The following is a 24,278-nucleotide window of genomic DNA, read 5'->3' as shown; positions in this document are numbered from 1 at the left end:
AAGGATGGTATATTAACATTATTATGTTTACAGCAACGAGAAGGTGAGTGAGCGGATGCTGACCGCGCTGATCAGCGTGTGCGGAGACAGCGCGTGCTCACCGCTGCTGCTGCGCGAGATGTGTCGGCTGGCGGACGCGCACGCCGGCTCCGACCACAGACTGCTCTTCCCGGCGGCCGTGGGCTGGCTCGCCACCTGGTCAGTGGTAACTCCTTGATGGTCTATTATATCTTATTGCTTTCTAAAAATCTATACTAATTATAGATATTGTTGAAGATAATCATAACAAAACTTATTTTATTTATTTACTTTGGAAACTAATAAAACAATATAATTACCACATTGTTTATTAAAAGATAGGTAAAGGTAAATAAAACCTCTTCTCTCTACTTTCTACTAGTTATTACAACACGTGAGTAGTTTCTGAACAAATATATTATAAATATTAAGTGAAATTTCAAAAAAATGTTCTTCATTTGAATTGAATCATGGGTCAATGGTTACGCAATATCATTATGACTTCGGTCTTACGTTTCGAAGTGAGCAGAGCACTTAACACCATGCGGGCTGAGGGTTCGTCCGCTCGTATAATGCAGTCAAATAAAGACGTCCACCTTTGCCATTTCCACATACCTCCTCTGTAAGCGCTCATAAAACATCCAATGTTTTTCCACTCTCCTCCAATTTGTGACTTTGATTTAATTCTCCCGATAATAGTGTGAAATTTTAGTTCTTGTTGTAATCAAAATTTATCATCCAAGTTTGTACATAATTAAGAATAGGAAAATTAACGTAAACTACAATACTATCCAGTCAGTTTTCAGCTTTAATACTTTTTTAAATTAAAATTTTTAACAGCGTCGACAACCTGAGCAGTCCGGAAATACTGGAGAAGTTAGAGGAAGGACAAGTGGACGGTACTCTCGCACCGCAGATCGAATCAGCTTGCGTTCTGTTGTCTTACTTAACTGACGCCTTGCACTCTATCAACATTTCACCGCCGCAATGTAAGAATATATTATTAAATGAAATAAATATTTACTATATATACATATAGTAATTTTAATATAGTAATAATATAAGTATAGTTTTTAATAAATAAATAATTATAAACAAAAATAAAATTAAAACAATTTCAAATAAAAAAAAGCATTGTAATGTTATTGCATTATTTGTAATTTTAGATTTTAATTTAATTTTAGAATCTGTCAATTAGGAAAATTTTAATTTTAATACTCGATTTTGTTTCCTTTAGCTTGGCGTTCAGTCAGTCCAACATGGGAGTCACCTGCTGATCTTGGCTTTGATCTTGATTATACTGACGAGCAACAAGACGAAGACGACACTAGCGCCGACGACTCGGTGAGTTTCCGTTTCAGTTTCTTTTACTGGTGGTAGGACCTCTTGTGAGTACGCACGGGTAGGTACCACCACCCCGCCTATTTCTGCCGTGAAGCAGTAATGCGTTTCCGTTTGAAGGGTGGGGCAGCCGTTGTAACTATACTGAGAGCTTAGAACTTATGTCTCGTGGCGCATTTACGTTGTAGATGTCTATGGGCTTCAGTAACCACTTAACACCCGGTGAGCTGTGAGCTCGTTCACCCGTCTACGTAATAAAAAAAAAACAACGTATCCTGCAAGTGTTGCCACTGTGTAAATAATCACATCGATTCCCGAATTCCTTTATAATGTAACGTTACAATTGTTTTTAGGATGAAGATGCTATGCTCCAGTACAAGCTGTGCACGTTCACGGTGACTCAACGCGAGTTCATGAACCAACACTGGTATCACTGTCACACGTGCAAGATGGTCGATGGCGTCGGCGTGTGTACTGTGTGCGCAAGAGTCTGTCACAGAGGACACGATGTATCCTATGCGAAGTTCGGGAACTTCTTCTGCGACTGTGGCGCCAAGCCCGACTCCAGGTAACTGTTCACAACCGTTTTTTTTTCTATATAAACAACAAAATTCTCAAGTTTCAAGTAAAACGTCTAGTAAGTTGTTTGTTTTCAGCTTTTAAGCACTTGATTGTATCCTCTATGAAGTTTCTTTCTTTCGAACAAGGCTGAGTATTTCACTGCCCGGCGTAATGACTGTAACATAACATTTACTCGGATATGCCTCGCGCTACTCATACGCTTTAAAAAAAATATGTTGATTTGATATAATTTCTAAATAAAAGCATGCATATTTAATTTTACAATATTACACTAATTCCCATTATAATATAATATATCAATAAATCCCATTGACACAGCCCACTGAGTTTCTTGCCGTATCTTCTCAGTGGGTCGCGTTTCCGATACGGCGGTAGATTTTGCGAGGGCCAGTGTTAGCAACACTCCCGGTCTGAGTCCCGTGAGCTCATCTACTAGCTCGGTGAATCTAGAATAACATCTCGAGTCTACTAGAATAGTTGGAAAATATTGTATGAGTACGTTGTTGCAGCTGTCAAGCGTTGGTGAAGCGTTCCGTGAGCGGCGCCGCGGGGACCAGAACAGGTGCAGAGGAAAGCACTCCGGCTCCGTCTATCCGGCGCCGGCCCTCGAGCCCGGTGGCGCCCGCGCTCATGACTCCGCCCAGACGACCCGTGCACGCACACAACATACAAGGTACTCCTTTATTACTAGTCGATGAATAATCTGAATCTTTTTCTGCTTTCTACTCTAAAGTACGTTTTTTAGTTTTATGTGTATTGAAAGCATATACGGAACAAAACAAGTACAGTCAGATCTCGGATACCAAATGTCCTCAAAAAAGTAGCATTTTCGGTAGTTCCTGTCTACTAACAACTGAGCTAATGAGGTGATGGATTCTATCTCCAAAATAGTAAAAAGCTATGGTATTTTTTGTAATATTATACTAATGCCAGTGAAATTACACGCCTTATGTATTGTTTTACATTATGAAATTACATCATGCAATATAATATATCGTCGCTGTCAAATCAAAATCTGCTATGTGCAAGAACTCTATTTTGAATTATCGAGTAAAAACATTTTCGTATAAAATTTTATAATATGAAGGTGAATTTTTAAGAACTATATCAAATGAAAGCTATATATAAATATTATATAGCTATAGGGACACATAACAGTTTTTTTTATACGGTAGATAGGGCTGTGAACTATACGAAAAGGTCAAAAAGTAAAAATCTCAAAAAGTGCACATAGCAGATTTTGGTTTAACAACGACGATATATAATTTTAACAGAAAAAAGTTGAACAATTATTTAATTTTAAATTCGTATTTACTAGATCGAATGCTATTAATTTTATTTTGGTTGACGTACTAGGGTGTCGCGCGTTTCTGTCGTCGTACGGCGGATGGGGCGCGTGCATGGAGCGCGTGCGCCGCCTGCTGGAGGCGCTGGGCGGGGCCGTGCGTGCGGCGTGCCAGCGACACGCTCCCACGGGCGCACACGGCCGCGCCATGCGGGCACTCGCACATCTGCATCTCGGCGACAAACGCTTCACGCACACAGACAACCTCATGCTGCCCACGTTAGGTACACCCGCACTGTACATATCGACCCTTGAAAGGCAAACGTTACTAAGCGACAATGCGTGAACTTTACAGTAGACTAATTTAAATTTGAAATACCTGAAAAAAAAATATTTTAACGAATCTACCTGTAAGATTGAAATGATTTTAATAGACCTAGAAATATATATTTTTTGCGCATCGAATATGATTATTGCCTATCATTTATGTATATAGCAGTTATTGTTGCTTAGTCACGTTTGCCTTTCAAGCGTCGATATATAGTCGTCATAACGTTCAAAGAGGGCAGGAAAAATTAATTTTCTCTTGTGAGTTTTACTTTACTTTGTTTTTTTTGTCAGGTTCACAAGAGGGCGCATTCGAGAACGTGCGCATGTCATACACTGGAGAAAACGGACAAACAATCAGGCAACTGATGACTGCACATAAACTAAGACGTGTTGCCATGTGTTGCCTGGCGTCGCCTCAAGGACGCAGGCAACATTTAGCTGTATCTCACGAGAAAGGTCTGACTGTCGCTTAAAACTATATATACTATTTGTTTAAAATAATTACAAATAAGAAAACAAGTTTTACTTACATTTAGAAAAGCATAAAATATTAAATAAGTAAATACATATATTACAAGTATAATTGCACAAAACGATTTAAAAACATTACTCTTCATAGATAAATATGATTCATTTAATTACAGGCAAGATCACAGTTCTCCAGCTATCAACTTTACTGAAACAAGCTGATTCGTCGAAACATAAACTTACGCTAACGCGCTTGTCATCCGCGCCGATACCGTTCACGGTTCTAAGTCTCGGCGGGAACCCGTGGAATGAAGATTTGCTCGCAGTCTGCGGTCTCAAGGAATGTCATGTCCTGACCTTTAACAGTGCAGGTAAGAACATGCGCTTTATCTAATTTCGATTTCGTTAAAGGTCTTCTTATCAATGGACTAAAACTAGCCTAAATGGACTAAAACCTTTTAATACTTTCACCATAGATGCTATAGTTGACTTTTTATTTAGGTGCAGTAGCAGATCACCTAGTTCTCAACACCGGTCTAGAGGGTAACAACTATGTAATTAAAGCAATATGGCTGCCTGGATCACAGACGCAACTTGCGCTGATAACTTCGGATTTTGTCAAGATTTATGACCTCAGCAAGGATTTGAACAACCCTATGCATCATTTCCTCGTACCTAGTGGAAACGTGAGTATTTTTATTTTAAATTAACTTAGCATTCTAAAAAGATATAGTATCTACTTAAAATTTGTAATAACGAATGGCCGCTAAGGATTGATTATAGATGAAATTCGCAACATAATACATTTTCACAATTAGCAGTGGTTTTATGCTGAGAGACCCGTGTTTAGGTAATAGTTCAACTTACTAACTTAATGGTTCAAGGGGTAACCGTTATTCCAATAGCAATAAGACTTATTGTTTGCGATGTTTGTGATCTCCAGAGACCTAGAAACACTAGATGCGCTCATAAACAAGAGCAATTCACAAAACATACCAAGTAAATTATAGTTTTATTAATTTCTTCGAATTACTTCGACTAGCAGACAAGGATAACTATTCTCTTCATGTTAGGTACGAGATGTAACTTTCGTGAACCAAGACGGTGTTATGCACATGCTTTGCATGAGCTCTGCCGGCCACATCTACTGGCAGCCCATGAGTGAAGAGTCCAGGGCGAGCCTCGGAACCTTCTACGTTACCAACACTCTTGAAGTACTCCATCCTGAAATACAGGTAATTTTTTTATTTAAAAAAGAGATAACAATAGTGACGTTTAAGAGATAACGCTAATAATGTTGTCGTTCAGGACGTGGCCGGACTGGTTGGCGGTGGTGGAGTCTCCATATACTACTCGCATACATTGAAAATGTTATTCTTTTCGTACGCTCAAGGCAAAAGCTTCCTTGCTCCGTTGAACACTGTTGAGGAGAGCTTAAAAGGTAATAATTTATAGAAAAAAAGTATAAATCTTTTGTTCTCCGATACCGTACACCATATGCATTAAGCTAGTTTATTTCTTTATATTAGGAACAGCGATGATCACGTTGTCGGCGGCCGCAACGCAGAAGGAAGGGAGCGGTCGCGGCGGCGGCAAGCAGGGGGGCGTGCAGTCGCTGTGTCAGTGGGCGGAGGTGCCCGGACATCCCGGCCTGATCACAGCTGTCATGCAAGCGTCGAACAACCCGGTCGTGCTTATGTTGACACCTACTAACATTTTCGTGCAAGAAATAAAGGTACATATGACTGAAATATTCACAATGCAATACGGGGTTAACAAAAAAACAGTCCAATCTTCCAGAGTATTTTTTGGTATAGGCACGTATTAGACTTATCTTATCCTTTAACTCATTACAGAAGTTTAAATTAGTTGATTAAAAGCAAATTAATTTATAAAATCAACATCCGACCGCTTGGATAAACGTAAAATGAGTGAAAAATTTTTGTCTCTTGGAGCTGCTGTGGAGCTTATTTGGCCATTCTCTTGGAAATGTCATAGTAATGATAATTTTATGGATTTTAGGTGAATTATACATTTAAAAAATACTAATTGCATAGAAAAGCTTTTCTCATGATTTTTATTTCACAATCTTTTCAACAGCTGTAAGTACTATCTTTGTGCATCATCAGAAACGTATATATTGTTTTTATCAAACATGTAAATCAACGTTTGTACAGGTCGTCCCGGCCAAAGCCAAGATAACGGACATGGTGGCGGTGCGCCACTGGTGCGGCGGCGGAGGCGAACAGAAAAGCACGTTGATTCTGTTGTGTGAAGACGGTAGCCTCCGCATGTATGCGGCCAACCCGGACAAGACTGGGTACTGGCTCGCCCCCAGCGTGCAGCCCGCGCACGCGCCGCGCCGCCGCGCCCGCACCAACACGCACCACGCGCCGCGGAAATCGCATCAAGTAGGTTTCTTTCGACCAGTGACGAGCCTTTGTGCGATCATAGTAGGGTGTACATACACTATGGATTCTTGGACGATTCTTATTTTATTATGTCACCAAACACTTAAAATAAGGAATTTGACACATATCTAATTTATTGAGTATATGATTATTAGTTTATCTGTACTCGTCATTGTAAAAAAAAAACCATTTTTGTCAAACAACTAATTTCAATCAACGTTTAATTACAGGCCGTATCTAAGTCGGGTGCCAACGGAACAACTCAGTTCCCTATAGATTTCTTTGAGCATTGTGTTGTAATGAATGACATCGAATTTGGTGGAAACGATCTTCTCCAAGTATACAATACTGCGTTAATCAAACACCGACTCAATACAACTGGTGAGGTTCATACAAGGACTACTTTATTTACATCATTTAATAGTCATTCTATGACTTAAGTACACAATAATTATTTTTGTAGGTTTGTATGTAGTGTCTACCAAAGTGACTGGATTTTCTTTGGAAGTCATAAATTCAGACCCGAATATGGTGATTTGTGGCTTCCGAGTATTGCTGGGCAGTCAAGATGTTACGAAAACTCCCGCTTATATAGAAGTAAGTAATATTTAGTTGATCAGAAAAACAATAATAGAACCACTTATTAATAATGTTCTTAATACTACAGATACTGGGTCGTTCCTTACAAACTACGAACGTTACTCGCAACCGCTGGTTCGACATGCCTTTGACTCGTGAGGAATCACTTCAGTCAGATAAAAAATTGGTGATAAACTTCGGACCTTCGTCGGACGCTGAAGCTGTTACAATGGTCGATTCGGTTAAGGTGAGGTGTTTCGATTACGAATACAATTTATACGACTTGTACTTTTCGGTAAAATTAAATTCTGATAATGTCGTACCTTAATTTTTTAGGTTTACGGTAAGACTAAGGAACAATTTGGCTGGCCCGATGAAAGCGAAGATCCCTCTGCTTGTCCGTCATCTAGCAAAATCGTACAGGTATGTAGGATTCAATCATATAATATATTAAACAACCGAATGATTTAGTTTTTTTTTTATGGCTTAGATAGGTGGACGACGCCTGGCGTTAAGTGGTTAGTGGGGCCCATCTATACTAATATTATAAAGAGGAAAGATTTGTTTGTTTGTTAGTTTCGAATAGGCTCCGAAACTACTGGACCGATTTGAAAAATTCTTTTTCCATTAGAAGCCGACATTGTCCCTGATGAACATAGGCTACTTTTTTAATTTTTTTTTTTTTTTTCTTGTGTGTTTTAATGTTACCGAAGCGAAGCGAGGGCAGGTCGCTAGTAGACATATACAACGTAAATGCGCAGCCCACCTTGAGATATAAGTTCTAAGGTCTCAAGTATAGAGTTACAACGGCTGCCCCACCTTTCAAACCGAAACGCATTACTGCTTAACGGCACGGCATGTCCTTCAAAAGAGGCTTGTGGAGAGTATTAAGCGGTAGGCAGCGGCTTGGCTTTGCCCCTGGCATTGCTGAAGTCCATAGGCGACGGTAATCACTCACCATTAGGTCGGCCGTGTGCTCGTCTGCCTTCAAGGGCAATAAAAAAAATAAAAATAGGCAGGGCGGTGGTACCTACCCGCGCGGACTCACAAGAGGTCCTACCACCAGTAAAATTATTAACTTTAATTCCAATGACCAGGAGGCAGAAGGCAGTAGCGGAATGTGGAAGCCGAGCCCTCTAGAGCGCCTCGCTTGTGCGGCCCTGGAGACGCTGGAGCTGGGAGCCGGCACGCCCGCGTCGGTGGGCGCGGCGGGCGGAGCGGAGGACGGGGCCGAGGCCGCCAGGAAGCTGCTGTGTGCGCCCGCCAGCGCGCACCTGCACGCGCGGGCGCAGTGTCTGCTGCGCGCCGTGCACAATGCCAACTATCACCAGTACAAGGTTCACGTTTGTTATTGTTATATAGAACCGTCGTGTAGTCGTCGTGGCCTAAATGATAAGACATCCGGTGCATTCATGTTGAGCGATGCACCGATGTGCATCGCTCAACATGAATCTTAGGCGAGTACCAATTTTTCTAATGAAATACGTACTCAACAAATGTTCACGTTTTACTTCCACGGTGAAGGAATAACATCGTGTAATAAAAATCAAACCCGCAAAATTATAATTTGCGTAATTACTCGTGGTAGGACCTCCTGTGAGTCCGCACGGGTAGGTACCACCACCTTGCCTATTACTGCCGTGAAAAAGTAATGGGTTTAGGTTTGAAGGGTCGGGCAGTCGTTGTAGCTATACTTGAGACCTTAGAATTTATATCTCAAGGTGGGTGGCGCATTTACGTCGTAGATGTCTATGGGCTCCAGTAACCACTTAACACCAGGTGGGCTGTGAGCTCGTCCACCAACCTAAGCAATAAAAAAAAAAAGAACCTGAGTAACGCGGATACGCTCCGTAGTGACGGCAACCAAGACCAAGAAGAACACCTAGTTGTCATACGTTTTTTTTTGTACAAAAACACAATAATACAAGTTGTGCGAATGCATAGATTACGATTGAAATCAATATATAAATTGAATTTTAGATTATAACTATGTCAGGTTGTTTTCATCCATTCACATTGGCTATTTGTGAGAGTTGTATGTTCATACATACAAGTTAGCGTACAGTCACCGTTTGATTTGGTCTCTAATAAAATGCATATCGCTAAAGTATTTTTTCTTTATTTGATAGGATCAAGCCATACTAAAATACGTATGTACATCACTACGCGAGCTCCGTGACACGGCGGACCCTCATAACATTGACCCGGAGGCGTACTTCCGGCTTGTCCTGCTAGCCCGAGGTGTCGCTGTGGCGAGACCAGTTCATCTAGTTAAATATAGCGCTCCTACGCCGCAGAAACCATCTACTGGTAAGAAGATATCTACAACAATTGAAACCGATTGAAGTTTTCAAAGGTAACTTCGTTACATAATTATTAAATGACTTGCTTTTAGGTGAATGGTCTGCTCTATGGAAAAATACGAGTCAAGACGAAAAAGATAAGGAGCCACATTTGTGTGCGTTACTTGCGAGCGTGCTGTGGCGCTTAGCCGCCTGCAAGTCTACAGCTGGGGGACCTCCTGGGATTCTTTCGTATGGTCTTCGACACTCTGAGCTGACATTGCACGCCTTCGCTGATACAATACACGCATTCCAACTGCACGGAGATCATGAATGTGTAAGAGCAATAACATATTAGAATACAGTTAGACTATAAATTAGTTTCAAGCGATATAGAAAAAAGAAGGTTCTCAATTCGACTGTTTTTTATGTGTGTTAAAAGTTTTTTTGGTGAATCAATTTTGACATTTTTTATTTGAAAGCTAGTGCTTTTCTTGTGGTTCCGTTTAATTTATATTCTCGAAGTTTCATAAGACCCTTATTAAAGGTAGCGATACTTTTGCAGATCGAATTTGGAAATCAAATTTATCTGTCGTTGTTACTCGCCGAGGATCAAAGTATCAGCTTCGGCACTAAAGCTGCCCTGATGAGAGTTCTTAGACCGAGAGTTAAACGGCGTCGTGTATTTATTCCGTCACCACCGAATACACCCGGTAAGTAAAATGAAATTCACCGACTTAAACCAGCAAGTTCATCACTTTCGTTATTGTTCTCTAGATGGGATCAATTTTATTATTTTATGCATTACAAGCAGGGTCAGTAGACGTCCTGTTCTAAAAAAAATATTATGCAATTTTAGCATAACGCCACCTCGTATGTAATGATAAATTTTACTATTCAAGATCCCACTTTGGTGGTGGTGATTCAGCTGTAGGGTGGAGTGATAAACACGAATACAGAAGAATTTGATCATTAAAGATAAAGAGCGGTTACATGGAACTCAGGAGTCAATTGAGCCCGAAATGAACAAAATTGGCCTTGCTTAAATTTGCAGACCTTAGATTTTTCTTGTAAGCATATAAATAAACAAGATATAACAGTTCTTGGACAGCTGTAAAACTGTTCATAACAAGTCAGTTAACAGTTTGCTTCGAAGGATTACATATCAGTTCTTGTCACACATTCCTTTTTTAGGATTCCGCTGTCATATATCGAACAACAAAACCCGTATACATTCGAATATATGTTTTATTAATTAAACTGACGAAATATACGAACCACTGAAAGACACCTAGTCTTAACGTGCTTCGATATATAACTAGAATATAACGTAATAAAAAATTAATTTTGAATTTAGGTGCTGTTTCTTCGGTGACCACAGCTCAGCCGACGAGCTCCATAACGGAGGCCGCGGTCTCCGAGTCCGATCTCAGTGCTAATCGTGACGAACATCAAGACAATCAATTCATGGACGTCGATGATTCGCTCGAGCCTATGGTTCTTCTCGCCCCTGATGGAGGTTGGTGGTTTTTAATAGAAGCATGACTTGCTAATTTGTTTAAATAATTGTCGATATTTCAGCGCTGTAGCAAGCGTTAAAATACTCTTAAGTGTACATTATCAAAGTGAATCGTCCAGTTCCGGTGGTAACACCTAAAAACGAATTAAACTCTAAAGTGCTAAGTAAGCTAAATACTAGGCTGCACTACAAGTATCGGGAATGGAATATTTCCACTGTTCCTGTCATATTAAAATCTTTTTAATTGAAAACCCCTTGGTTTTAAAAATCGAATACCATTTATTTATTTAAAAAAAGATTCTCGGTCTTGTCACGAGGTTTTGTCAAACTTGTTTAGTCGTTGAGAAAATGGAATTGACTCGAGAAAATTCAAGAGCGATGATTTATCATGACTTTCGAAGTGGTTTAACACAAAAACAGTGTGTTGACCGGATGATTTCTGCATTTGGTGATGAAGCCCCATCCAAAACCACAATTTATTGCTGGTTTGCTGAGTTTCAACGTGGACGTGTCAAGCTCAGTGATGATCCCCGTCAAGGTCGTCCAAAAACTGCAGTCACCCAAGAAAACGTTGATGCTGTGCGTAAGCTGATTGAGGAAGATCGACATGTGACATACCGCGAAATTCAGGCAACTTTAGACATTGGCATGAGTCAAATACAAATAATCTTGCATGAACAATTAGGTGTAAAAAAGTTTTTTTCCCGATGGATACCGCATTCGCTCTGTGAAGAGCAAAAAGCGGCTCGCGTTACTTGGTGCGTCAGAACTCTCGAAAGATTCCACGCAGGATCCTCAAATGCTGTATACAACATTGTATCAGGTGACGAATCCTGGATATACGCGTACGAACCCGAAACAAAAAACCAGTCACGAGTTTGGGTGTTCGAAAATGAGTTAAAGCCAACAAAAATTGTTCGTTCACGGATTGTTGCAAAAAAAAATGGTGGCCACGTTTGTCTCCAAAACCGGCCATGTTACGACTATTCCTCTTGAGGGACAAAGAACGGTTAATGCAGAATGGTATGCTAGCATTTGTTTGCCACAGGTCGTTTCTGAACTCCGTAAAGAGAACTGCAACCGCCGCATCATCCTCCATCACGACAATGCGAGTTCTCACACCGCGCACAGAACAAAAGAGTTTTTAGAGCAAGAAAACATAGAATTATTAGACCATCCGCCGTACAGCCCCGACCTAAGCCCTAATGATTTCTATACTTTCCCTAAAATAAAGAATAAATTGCGTGGACAGAAATTTTCATCACCTGAAGAAGCTGTGGACGCCTACAAAACGGCCATTTTGGAGACCCCAACTTCCGAATGGAATGGTTGCTTCAATGATTGGTTCCATCGTATGGAAAAAATGTGGCAACTTTCGCGGAGAATAACTTCGAAAAGCAATAAATACATTTTTAAATAGTAATGTTGTGTCACTTCGTTAATTCCCGAAACTTTCAGTGCCGCCCTCGTAGTGGTACGATGGAATGGAATGGCAGATATGAAAAAAAGTGTGAAGTTTATTGGAGAGATGAAGGAGGAGGAGGCGTGTGCGTTGGTTGTTTGTTGCGTGTTGTCTTTCATAAACCTCAGCGGAGCGGTCAATAAAACACTACGTATAATTACATGTTTATTCGCGTCAGCGACCGCGGTGGATCGCTGCACGTTGACCACTGACTGACTAACGTATGCTGCTCATTACTATATGCACAATAACTGTATAGTAAGCTAAGCGGGGCGGGGTATCATTCCCCTACAGTTTATATAGTCATCCTTCAATTTGCAGTATTTTTTTCAATATTACAAATAATAATATTGTTTATTTTTCGTAGGCTTGGAAGCCCTATTGGACATCCCGCCGGACGCAGACGACGACACGATGGTGGAGCTCGCGATCGCGCTCTCGCTTCAGGAACAGCCGCGCCGCGCGCCCCCGCCGCCCTCCGCGCCGCCCCCCTCCGCGCCCGGCTACAGCGACGCTACTGTCTCACCGCCCGGGTGTGTTACAATTTCACAAAATATTTGTATATATTGTAGTTTTAGTTCGCAGGGTGTTAGAACTGGTGGCGGTAGTTCTTTTGACGTTCAACAAGTATGTACTTTCATTTATGCTGAATAAAACTTTTTTGATTTGATTTGATTTGAACTGAATGATAGTTCACAAAAGATTTATAAAGTTTATTTGTACTTTTATCACAATAATAGTCAACACCACAAGAAGAATTCAGAATATACAGAAGGAGTATAAGTTTAACGAGAAAGCACAGATTAAAGCTGAAGTTAGATTAAAAATTACAGGGAAGCGAAAGCAGCGTTATTTAAAAACATATATGTCGCACGTGTCTGTAGTTGCGAGCCAACTGGACGGCCGGCAGCGGAGCGGCTCCATCGGGCCGCAGGCGCCGAGGATGCGTAGCCGCCACTATGCATATATAAAATTTAACTTTTTGTCCGGAAATATTATGATTATTTAATTTAACATAAAATATATTAAACACTAAATACAACAGTCGTGGCCTAAAAGATAAAACGTGCGGTGCATTCGTATCTAGCGATGCACCGGTGTTCGAATCCCGCAGGCGGGTACCAATTTTTCTAATGGAATAGGTACTTAACAAATGTTCACAATCGGCTTCCACGGTGAAGGAATAACATCGTGTAATAAAAATCAAGACGACTTCCAAACTGTTCAAAGTAGACGAATCGAACAGCGTTGATTTTCAGCCACCAGATTCCAGGCTATGTAAGTGTGTAAATATTAACGTGATTGATGTCACCAGTGTGCTGCACCGGTCTTCACTTAACACCAGGTGGATCGTGAACTCTTCCATCCACTACAGCAATAAAAAATACCAAGAGCATAAAACTGACTTCGTCGTTGTTGGGATCCAGGTCTGACGATGAAGGCAGCACTGCAGCGACAGACGGCAGCACCCTGAGGACGTCACCGGCCGAGGTTCCGGGCTCCGGTGGCTCCGAAAGCGGCGGCTCTGGCGCGGACAGTATTGGCGGAGTTTCTGGACGCAGTAGCGCGTATGGTTAGTAGTAACATTCTAAAATTGCCAACCTACTTAATGGCAGTCACAAGTTCCGGTTTGAAAGACTAACCGTTATTACAATACAGTTATCAGAAATCTCCAAACGCTTGAAGGAGATTACAAGTGATGCTAAGGCTGGCTGGTACTTTGCACAGAGAGTGAGTTCTGGCTGTCCAACGAGGTAACGTAGCCAGTATGTTGGGAACTGTGCCTCCTTTAAGCGCATTGGAAGATTTGTTCTACTGTGTGAATCGATTTATGTTAAATTATTTTGGTTCGTTATTTATTAATAAAGGATTACTGCGTAAGAAAAAAAAAATACGATTGAGGTATGAGGTTTCGTTGTTAACATTGTGGTCGTTGTGGGCATCGTTAAGCAAAACCTCTAGGTACATTGACAGTCTGCTTATCTGATCTGAAAGACTTGTTAAACATTATGTAAATGTTAACAAAAAAATCTGGGCTCAGGATGTCATAGGCAGCAGTGCACTCTATTAATAATTCTGACACCTAAGAAATGTTTCATTTAAGAACAGTTTCTATAATAAATGACCCCCCCACCTCCCTACATATCGTCCTACCCTATGTCAGTAATAAATCTTATCTAAATTGGCCAATCTTTTACGGTTTCTATAAAGTCTTGCATCGAATGTTTAGTAAAGCGTCCACGAGTTTGATTAAAAAACAAAATTTTCATATACAGTTTTGTTTATTTCGCCAAATCCCTCAAGGTTTACAGATTGCATTATTTATTGCTGTGTTGACAGACAGCACGGCATGACCAGTGCTCAGTAATAAATAAAAAATGTGTGCGTGTACTAGTGTACACACGTAAGAAGTGAAACTTGTTTATGGCCTTATTTTTCGAAAAATGATCTACATGCAACTTTCTAGAAATTGGTTAAATAAAGTTAAATTAGATAAAGTTTAAACAAAAGGATTTTATTATCATAGACATGAATACAAATAATACAATTATTTCACTTTACCTTTTTGCTACTAAGATTATTACAGCATTTTAATAATACATCTCTTTGATATCATAATACCCTGGTACTTTTCTTCCTATAAATTAATAATAATAGCACGGTCCACGTGGTGTTAAATGGGGTTCCTGAGGTTCGTGAAGTTTGACCCACCTTGAGACATGAGGTCGATTTCTCAAATCCGAAACCATGCTTCAGAACATACCGCCGTTAATTATTAATAAATCTCTTTGCTATCATAATACCCTGGTACTTTTCTTCCTATTATTTTACGTAATAACAGTAATAAATAGCACGGTCCACGTGATATTATTAAGTGGGCTCCCTGAGATTATTGGAATTACAAAATGATTTCCGTAATCCACCTGGAGACATGAGGTCAATTTCTCAAATCGGAATCCATACTTCAGAACATACAGCCTTCGATCAATAATAGTACTAGATTAAGGATCAGGAACAAAAATAAGACGCTCCAGTGGCCACGTTTGCAGACACGAAAACATCTTCATTTCTTAGAAAAAAGTTTAATAATGTTAACGACTTCAGTTTATTATAAACCTTAATACTTAAACACAAAGTTTAATTACCATTGCAAAATATATGTATTTAGGTCCTTTCGTCAAAAAAAGAATATTATGGAATAAATTTAAAATGTCACTTGAACATAAAAAGTCATCAGTACAAAAATATTTATTCTAAAATGATACTTAAAGCCTAGTTTATAAGGTTAAAAATATTTGTTTAAAATTTCGTGCTTATTGTATTGTGGAACTAGATGTAGTTCTTGGTATTACATTTCAATGCTCAGAACACAGTAAGTATTGAAAGACATAGAGTTGCAGAATATACATATTTGTTTTAGGTTTGTTTTGTATGGTCGCAATTATTTTTGACAGATTCAAAAAAGTAGTAGATAATATTTTACATTGCCGCTATTACAACAAATAGGTGATAAAAAATAAAATTGAATAAAGTAAAAAAAATATGAAAGGAAACACGAAACATGTTTTCCACGTATTCTTTATACAGAAGTAATTAAAACAATAATGTAGGTTTAATTACCTTTAAACAGATTCAGTTTGTTATATAGCTGTCTTTTAGAAGTCATTTTTATATGAGCGGTTTCTTTTTTACAAATATAATGTAATCTTATATCAATGAATTTTTCTATAATCAGTTTAATTTAGGCTTATTTTATGGCTGTGTTCGTTTCCCCCAGAAAACAAATCCTTTTCAGCATATACGCTTAAAATATTTACACATACATATAAAGTTTTTTTAATACTTTTTGCATTGATTTGCCACCACCATTGAACAATTCTAGAATTTTTATAAGGGTTCTATATTTCTTCTCCTCTTTCTTTCGCAACAATATATATCCATTGTGCACAGCGACAAGGGGCTACTAGGAAATCTACAAACAAAAATAACATTATAAAATAACAAAACTACTCTATGCATTCCCTGTCCAAGAATAGATGATGTTTGTTACAATAGTTGGTGCCTTGTTGCAAACATTGGCCAAACAATTACAATATTCGTAAATTGTGTTTTATTTACAATATAATTGTGTTTATTATTTTATGAAAAACACTTAATAATATAAATTTACCAAAAAAAGATATTCCTTCCAAAACCTTGGTGTTACGGTGGTTTTTTACTCAGTTTTTGAACGCGCATTGCAGCGTTTTGACGTCTTAGTGTTGGCTATGATTGGACCATACTAATTTGAAATAAGACCACAAATTTATTTGTGGTCTTATTTTTCGGGCCGTTTTTGAAGCGCTAATCGCGAATCTAGTAGTATTATTGATCGAAGCATACAGCCGTTAATTAATAAAGAAGGCTGTACGTCAGAGTAAAGTTATAATAATACATCTCTTTGATATCATAATACCCTGGTACTTTTCTTCCTATTATTTTACGTAATAACAATAATAGCACGGTCCACGTGATATTAAGTGGGTTACCTGGGATTATTGCAATTACAAAATGTATTCCGTGACCCACCTTGAGACATGAGGTCGGTTTCTCAAATGCGCATCCATACTTCAGAACATACAGCCGTTAATTAAAAGATGGCGCGTAACGGAAAAATGTGACGCGTAACCGAAAAATGTGACGGTAAATTTTTTTCCAACGCCGATAAGGAAGTTTCACTTCAAAAATCGTAAAAGATTAGCAATTTAGATGAGATTTACTTGACTAAATTGGGAAAAGTTCATAATGAAAATATGTTACGCAACGAAATTCTTCAGTTATGTTGTTTTTATTTACATTGCTAGCTTGTGGTATTTGAATAATATTGGTTGTATGGGAAAGTTAGCTAATATTAATAATAGCTAATATAATAATATTATAATTAATTTACACTTTTGCATGTTTATTATAATTTTACATCCAATAAAATTTAAAGCATGATGGATTGTTATGCGTTCTAAGTTTTTAATTAGTTCCCGACATTAGAGGTATGAAGTCGGAGATCCATGATTTGAAAGTTTTAAATGCATTTCATTGCATTGCATTGCATTTCATATTTAGGTATTCTTGTGTTTGTCTATTATTTATTAGTAGGGTTGGTACATTTCGGTAGATTTATTAAAAAATTGTTAGTCATATTGTATAGTTTTTCAAAATCTCTGTGCAAAAAAAAATGTTATCTGGAACAGATTTCTAGCAAAGATGGCCATTGTACAAATTATAACCGCCTGTTGACTAAGTCTCTCTGCCTCTTTCACTCCGTCTATCTCTCTTTTTGGTTCTAATGTATTAATTGTCATGATAATCATTTCTTTACACTAGTGTTTGCCCGACATTTGAAACTCGACCACAATCACCGATACCCGAAGATTTAAAATAATTTTACATAATACAGTTCTTTGGCTTCGTCATTAACGTTTTGAAAGAAAAGTTGACTATTCTATAGTTTTTTAAATTGATTTGATTGATTTGATATCATCATCCCAAAAAAAACTCACGAATTGGTCTGTAAAGATTTTTGCTAAAGGTAGATCTGACTTCACGCTTCTGATGTTTAGATTTAAACGAACTAGTGCTAATCTCTGGTTATTTGGAAGCATTTTGAAATGGTGAATGTTTTTAGGAGACACGATGTCAGCTCCGACGGTTGGGACAATGCCGGCTTCTAACATCGTTGCGCCTGTCGCTGTTACAGGCTAGTACTAGAATGACACGCATAATTTGTATGCTCTTAAACAAATGCTTTCATTATGTATACTTACATTATTACTTGAGCACGCGGGCATCTGTTAAAACTTCACTATAGTGGCAAATTGAGACTCATAACTATATAAAATATAAATTACAAAATAAGCTACAACTTAATCTATGCTATATTCTTAAATGGTATTAATTTTATGTATTAAATGTGAAATTTGTCTTGATTTGAGTATTAAATTTAACTATCACTTCACAGCTGGGCCATCGACGTCTTCTTCCCAACCGGTTGCGTCAACCTCAAAGACCGTGGAAGCCGAAAGTGAAAGCCGTAAGCTTCACGCACTGCGCCTGTCCATGCTCTCGGCTGCTCTAGACGCTCTGCCCACTCTTAGGAATTTGCCTGGAGTACGAGCGATACCATTCTTCCAGGTATGTTCTTAGAAGAATTTTATTAAATTGTCACGTCTTAGTAATTTATTTTCGATTTATCTGTATATTTGTATATTTGAAGTCGTCGTGGCCTAAAGGATAAGACGTTCGGTGCATTCGGATTTAGCGATGCAACGGTGCTCGAATCTCAGGCGGGTACCAATATTTCTAATGAAACACGTACTCAACAAATGTTTACGATTGACTTCCACGGTGAAGGAATAACATCGTGTAATAAAAATCAAACCCGCAAAGTTATAATTTAGGTAATCACTGGCGGTAGGACTTCTTGTGAGTCCGCACGGGTAGGTACCGCCACCCTGTCTATTTCTGCCGTGAATCAGTAATGCGTTTCGGTTTGAAGGGTGGGGCAGCCGTTGTAACTATACTGAGACCTTAGAACTTATATTTTAAGGTGGGTGGCGCATTTACGTTGTAGATGTCTATGGGCTCCAGTAACCTCCTCCTCGCGTCGTTTCCTCACTGCTGAGGGTCGTGACCATTATATGTCGACAGGATTTTGCTCCTTGTAATGTCCCGCCAGCGCCTCCGATCATTGGCCGCTTGAAGGGCGTCGTGGAATGGAATTAATTAAAAACTCTAGTAACCACTTAACACCAAGTCTGCAGTGAGGTCGTTCACCCATCTAAGAAAAAAAAAATGATTACGTGTATATATTTTCTATAGGTCGTCCTAATGCTAGCCAGCGACTTGGATTCAAGTTTGGAACGCGATCGAGCCGTACTAGACAGGTTGTTAGAGCTGCTAGTAGCAGAATTGGACATGAAACCTGAAGAGAATGCCCCCACTGAAGACCGTACTGAGCGCGGTGAACTACAGCTAGCTATCATGCGCCTGGAACTGTTGGTGTCGGAGCTCGACAATCAGGGAGAGGAAACCTTGCCACCGATCCACGAGAGGACCAATCGAAGAGAATTACAACTCGTCATAATGAGACTGCTCAGTGAGTTTGTTATTCTTTGGAATAAATGTATTATAATATCTATTTGTTATAGGTTGCAGTATTGCGGGTAGATAAGAGACAATTACTATGCATATAGGAATCGTGATTAGAAATGGAAGGAACAATTACTGTAATATAGTAGTTATAATAAATGTATTTTTGAAGTTATACTTCCTTAGGCGCGTTATGAAAAATTGATGAGAGTGAAATTTTATGATGCGCGCGCACCGTGACACAAAATTAACAGAATGAAGTTGCCCACTAAATCGCTCATTACAATACGACCGACGTAACTTGGCGATTCTGAATATAGCGCAGGTGAACTTTCCGAACCGTACCGAGAATTATCGAATTTATACGATGTCAAGAAAAGGGATGTCCAATATGCGTGTTTGAGGATGTTTAATCGATTTTTTTTCAAATTGATTAAAATTTAAATAAAAAGAAAAGAAATATATTTAATAAAAATAAAGTATAACTTCTTACGCGCGTACATACGTACACGCACCCTTTTTTTTATTTATAATCTAAGATGAAAATTCAAGTATGCTGAAAATCTGAAAATTCCAAAATGAGTTGCCTTAAAAAGTTTCAAGTTTAATTTGAGTTACAGATATATCTATGTATTTCTTTAAGTTTTTATTATTCACAGAAATGATAAAAATATTTAATGATTTAACCTTATATATGTTATTAAACACATTGACTGCAATGTATGTCATCGGTGCCCTATGTAGTGCACTGAAGTAATTATGTCGATTTCTGTTATTGAGCGAGAGCCTGGATTGCCTAACTTTGCCTTCTTTTGTTTTTAACGTATGTTTTATACTTAAGTCTCTTAGACATGATTCATTCTCAGCACGTTCGGATTCGTCTTTCCTAGAGTCTAGTAGATATTCTTACGCCTTAGTAAGAATATTGAAAATTGTAATGGATATAAATACTTCAGTGCGCCGCGTAGGGACATCGTTGGCCTACATGGCAGTCAACGTGTTATTTTTTTTTTTTAATTTTTTTATTGCTTAGGTGGACGAGCTCACAGTCCACCTGGTGTTAAGTGGTTACTGGAGCACATAGACATCGACAACGCAAATGCGCCACCGACCTTGAGATAAGTTCTAAGGTCTCAAGTATAGTTACAACGGCTGCCCCACCCTTCAAACCGAAACGCATTACTGCTTCACGGCAGAACTAGGCAGGCGGTGGTACCTACCCGCGCGGACTCACAAGAGGTCCTACCACCAGTGAAGTTTACGTTTCCCGTATTGTCCCTCTGGGTCAACCCCTACTAAGATCAAGGTACCGAAAGAAGAAATTGTTTAGCAAGACAAAGTATTGTGTCGTCAGGTGTACTGATGGCACGTTGGAAGACTTCGACGTCGACCGGTGCGGCGCAGCGTGCGGACGCGGCGGGCGCGACGAGCGCGGCGCACGTGTCGCGGCTGGCGGCCGCAGCGCTGGAGCGGGCCGCCGCGCCCGCGCACTGCTATCGCGTGCTGGCTCACCTGCTGCCTTATTGGAAAGAGAAGACTAACAGTGCGTATTCCAATAAAATGGCGAGAAATACTGAGACTATTGGATTTCGGTAGACAGCGGCTTGGCATTGCTGAAGTCCATGGGCGACGGTAACCACTCATCATCAAGTGGGCCGTATACTCGTCTCCCTACAAGGGCAGTAATAAAAAAAAAACATTTGAAAATATTGTGCCTTAAAAATAGCAAAAAATAAGGCATTATTATTACCCATTTGAGTTTAAAGAAATACTAAATTTATAAAGTAAAAGCGTTCACATAATTTCTCCCCTCAGCTTGCCCATAAAAAATCCGATCTAATTTACACTAAAAATGCAGTTACAGTAAAAACAAATATATATTTCTGTCGTTCTGTCTCGTCCAATTTTGTTGTTTACAGAGCTGCATATGTATTTTTGAATGGCATTGCTGAAGTCCATGGGCGACGGTAACCACTCACCATCAAGTAGGCCGTGTGCTCGTTTGCCTACAAGGGCAATAAAAAAAAAAGAATTTGCTAGCATTTAAATGAAAAATTGGATGGACTCTTAACGAAAAAGTATCTGTATTTCAAACTTAGTAGTAGTTTACTATGTCCCTGGAAATATCGGTACAAAATCCGAGCGACGATAATCACCCACAATAAGATGAGCCACGGAGGTTTGTTAGTATTCGATGATTATATAAACGTTCCACGTACCTACAGGTGCCGGTGCGACTCCGTCTGGACAGCAACTGCTCAAACCGCAGCCGCCTCAACCATTGCCGGACATGCAACCGTTCTTCGTCAAGGACTATGTCAAAAGTATGAAAGACAGCATTTATTTTGTTATATTTACTTTTAAGTATTTTCTATCGGATTATCTGAATTAATAATGTTATCAGGTCATGCTCTCGACGTGTTCGATAATTATCCACAACTACTAATGGAAATGGCCCTGCGTCTGCCGTGTCAAATCTACAAGCACTGCGACCCAGCAAACTTTGACGCACGCTGGAGGACTCTATTGTGTGAATATATGATGAATCAACAAACTCCATTGAGGTGAGAATGATATTTACCACACAAAAAAATGTTATTTACACAAACCATAATTTTATCTTCTTCTTTGTCTTCACCTTATATCCCTCTAGGTAGGGTCGGCACAGCGATTTTTTTCTATTAAATTCTCTTTTATCTCTACACTCACTCCTCTCTCTCTCTCATATCGTCATTCACACACTCCATCCATGCTTTCTTCGGTCGACCTCCCTCTATCTTGCGTTACCATTTCCATACATCTCCTAGTCACATGCATCTTCTCTCTACGCATAACATGTCCATACCACGCTAACCGTCCGCTCTTTAATTTATCAATCACTGGGGTGCTGCTACCTTTACACTTCCTCTGATATACTCATTCCTTATCTTGTCCATTCTCGTCACTCCACACATCCATATCAACATGCGCATCTCTGCTGCATGCATCAAACATATTAAAGTTACTAGCTGACCCGACAGACTTCGTAGTGCCTTAATCGATAAATAAAAGACCTACATTTTTGTATAAAATAAACTTAAAACAAACAAAAGGAATACGTCCGACGGGGGACGCATCAAAGTGAAAACAAAATTGTTATTTTTATTGAAACCCGAGCATTTTCATATTTATCTACCTTTTAAACCTTCTCTGGACTTCACAAATAATTCAAGACCAAAATTAGCCAAATCGGTCCAGCCGTTCTCGAGTTTTAGCGAGGCTAACGAACAGCAATTCGTTTATATATATATATATATATTTTTACCAGTGCTATGATAGATGAAACCCCTCAGGTTCGGCCTCGTGGGCTTACCTACCAGCCATAGCGTAGCAGAAATAAGCCCTTAGGCTACCAGCGAATAGTTGGGAAAAGCATTTTGACGAAAAGTTGCACAGACATTAATAAAATTAAAACTCCGATCATTCTAGTTCCCCGAGTGCCAGTAAGCACATTAATCATCGTATTATTTACGTGTATTAATCGTATTATTTTGCACGTGTGATTGTTTTTAAGCTGTTAGGTCTCCTTTGGAGGCGCTCAAGCAGCTGTTAGCGAATTCCACCCCTCCTGGCTGAGCCATAGATTTTGATATGTCCAATATAGGAAGCAAGTTCGCAAACTACTGCTGCTACTGTGCGGCACCCGCGAGCGGTACCGGCAGCTGCGCGACGTGCACGCACTGGACGCGCACCTCAGCGCCGCGCGCGCGCTGCTCGCCACCGACACCGCCTACGACAAGCTCGTGCAGCTCATGGACCATCTGAAGGTGTGAGCCGCTATACGTAACCTGGAAATCTGACTAGATATATCAATAACATTACAAGCTGGTGTTAGGGCATACTGTGAGTCCGCACGAATAAATACCACTATCTAGCCCATGTCTGCCATGAAACATGCATCCTAGTTTGAAGCGTTGAACGACCCTTAAACGCAAGGTGAGTGGACGGACGGTTTTAGGTTGTGATGTCTAAGGGCTCTAGCAACCATTCAACAACAGGTGAGCTGTGAGCTTGTCCTCTCATAAATAAATTGAAGTATTGATGAGTGAGAACGGGAAATGAATTACGTGTAAAATCATTTTACACGTCATAAATCAAACCGCTCATTATACACGAGTACAATTCTTACAATGTGCAAGCTTGATAAGAATGCATCTTCTTCTTAGTCGCATACTTCATTGCTGAAGGTCGTGTCCCTGAAAGCCCTTCGTGGCTCTTTGTATCATTTGTACCATTTCGTTCGGTTTTCGGCTTCTCTCAGAGTGGTCACAACAGAGAGTCCAGTGAGCGCAGTTATCTGATCTGACCAACGGTTTGGTGGCCGGCCGGTGGGTCTTTTAATCTTTATCAAATATTGTATGTGTAATAATGGCGAGTGGATAATCAACCATTAGTCGTTATACATAAAAAAATCTGCTAATTCATCACTTGGCGCACCTGTCTGCGTTCTAATTGGTATGCTGTTTTATACAAATCATGATCGATGGAATAATTGTATTGCGTAAATGTTTAGGCGTGTGCGGAGATAGTGAGCGTGCGCACTGGCAACTGGCAGCACACGTGCCTGTCGGAGCGGCCGGAGGCGCTGGGCTGGCTGGTGGCGGTGGCGCGGCGCCTGCACCCGCACGTGGCGCCCACCGTGCTGCAGCTGCTGCAGGCCGCACTCTGCGCGCCCGCCTCCGCCACGCCCAAGCAGGACAACAAGGTACACGTCACCCCATTTATCTACATACTAGCCGACCCGGCAGACTTCGTAGTGCCTCAGTCGATAAATTAAATACCTAAACTTTTGTATAAAATAAACTTAAAACAAACAAAAGGAATCCGTCCGACGGGG

The 24,278-nt window shown here is 39.8% G+C and overlaps 1 protein-coding gene across 5 annotated transcripts in view; it reads left to right on the top strand.

Moving 5' to 3' along the window:
* The window catches only part of LOC101739972 (protein purity of essence), a 68,456-nt gene that overhangs the window by 20,970 nt on the left and 23,208 nt on the right, over positions 1-24,278 (top strand). For 3 of the 5 annotated variants that reach the window (XM_062672431.1, XM_062672432.1, XM_062672433.1), the window contains 32 exons: positions 34-198; positions 859-1,007; positions 1,256-1,362; positions 1,713-1,927; positions 2,451-2,614; positions 3,298-3,510; positions 3,848-4,012; positions 4,201-4,395; positions 4,526-4,710; positions 5,098-5,259; positions 5,333-5,465; positions 5,536-5,759; positions 6,202-6,435; positions 6,666-6,816; positions 6,899-7,032; positions 7,103-7,261; positions 7,351-7,437; positions 8,112-8,351; positions 9,144-9,324; positions 9,410-9,633; positions 9,862-10,009; positions 10,654-10,815; positions 12,645-12,810; positions 13,705-13,850; positions 17,940-18,011; positions 18,273-18,445; positions 19,133-19,409; positions 20,757-20,945; positions 21,628-21,726; positions 21,807-21,966; positions 23,046-23,208; positions 23,955-24,146. In XM_062672431.1, the coding sequence (XP_062528415.1) occupies positions 34-198; positions 859-1,007; positions 1,256-1,362; positions 1,713-1,927; positions 2,451-2,614; positions 3,298-3,510; positions 3,848-4,012; positions 4,201-4,395; positions 4,526-4,710; positions 5,098-5,259; positions 5,333-5,465; positions 5,536-5,759; positions 6,202-6,435; positions 6,666-6,816; positions 6,899-7,032; positions 7,103-7,261; positions 7,351-7,437; positions 8,112-8,351; positions 9,144-9,324; positions 9,410-9,633; positions 9,862-10,009; positions 10,654-10,815; positions 12,645-12,810; positions 13,705-13,850; positions 17,940-18,011; positions 18,273-18,445; positions 19,133-19,409; positions 20,757-20,945; positions 21,628-21,726; positions 21,807-21,966; positions 23,046-23,208; positions 23,955-24,146 (5,434 nt within the window). The remainder of the gene's footprint in view (positions 1-33; positions 199-858; positions 1,008-1,255; positions 1,363-1,712; positions 1,928-2,450; positions 2,615-3,297; positions 3,511-3,847; positions 4,013-4,200; positions 4,396-4,525; positions 4,711-5,097; positions 5,260-5,332; positions 5,466-5,535; positions 5,760-6,201; positions 6,436-6,665; positions 6,817-6,898; positions 7,033-7,102; positions 7,262-7,350; positions 7,438-8,111; positions 8,352-9,143; positions 9,325-9,409; positions 9,634-9,861; positions 10,010-10,653; positions 10,816-12,644; positions 12,811-13,704; positions 13,851-17,939; positions 18,012-18,272; positions 18,446-19,132; positions 19,410-20,756; positions 20,946-21,627; positions 21,727-21,806; positions 21,967-23,045; positions 23,209-23,954; positions 24,147-24,278) is intronic. The other 2 variants (XM_038016106.2, XM_062672434.1) reach the window with 2 other exon arrangements.

The sequence above is a fragment of the Bombyx mori genome, chromosome 15 (genome assembly GCF_030269925.1).
Source record: "Bombyx mori chromosome 15, ASM3026992v2".
Classification (NCBI taxonomy): Eukaryota; Metazoa; Arthropoda; class Insecta; order Lepidoptera; family Bombycidae; genus Bombyx; species Bombyx mori.
Note: the sequence above shows the minus strand (reverse complement) of the source record. Positions and strands in the feature narration are given on the sequence as shown.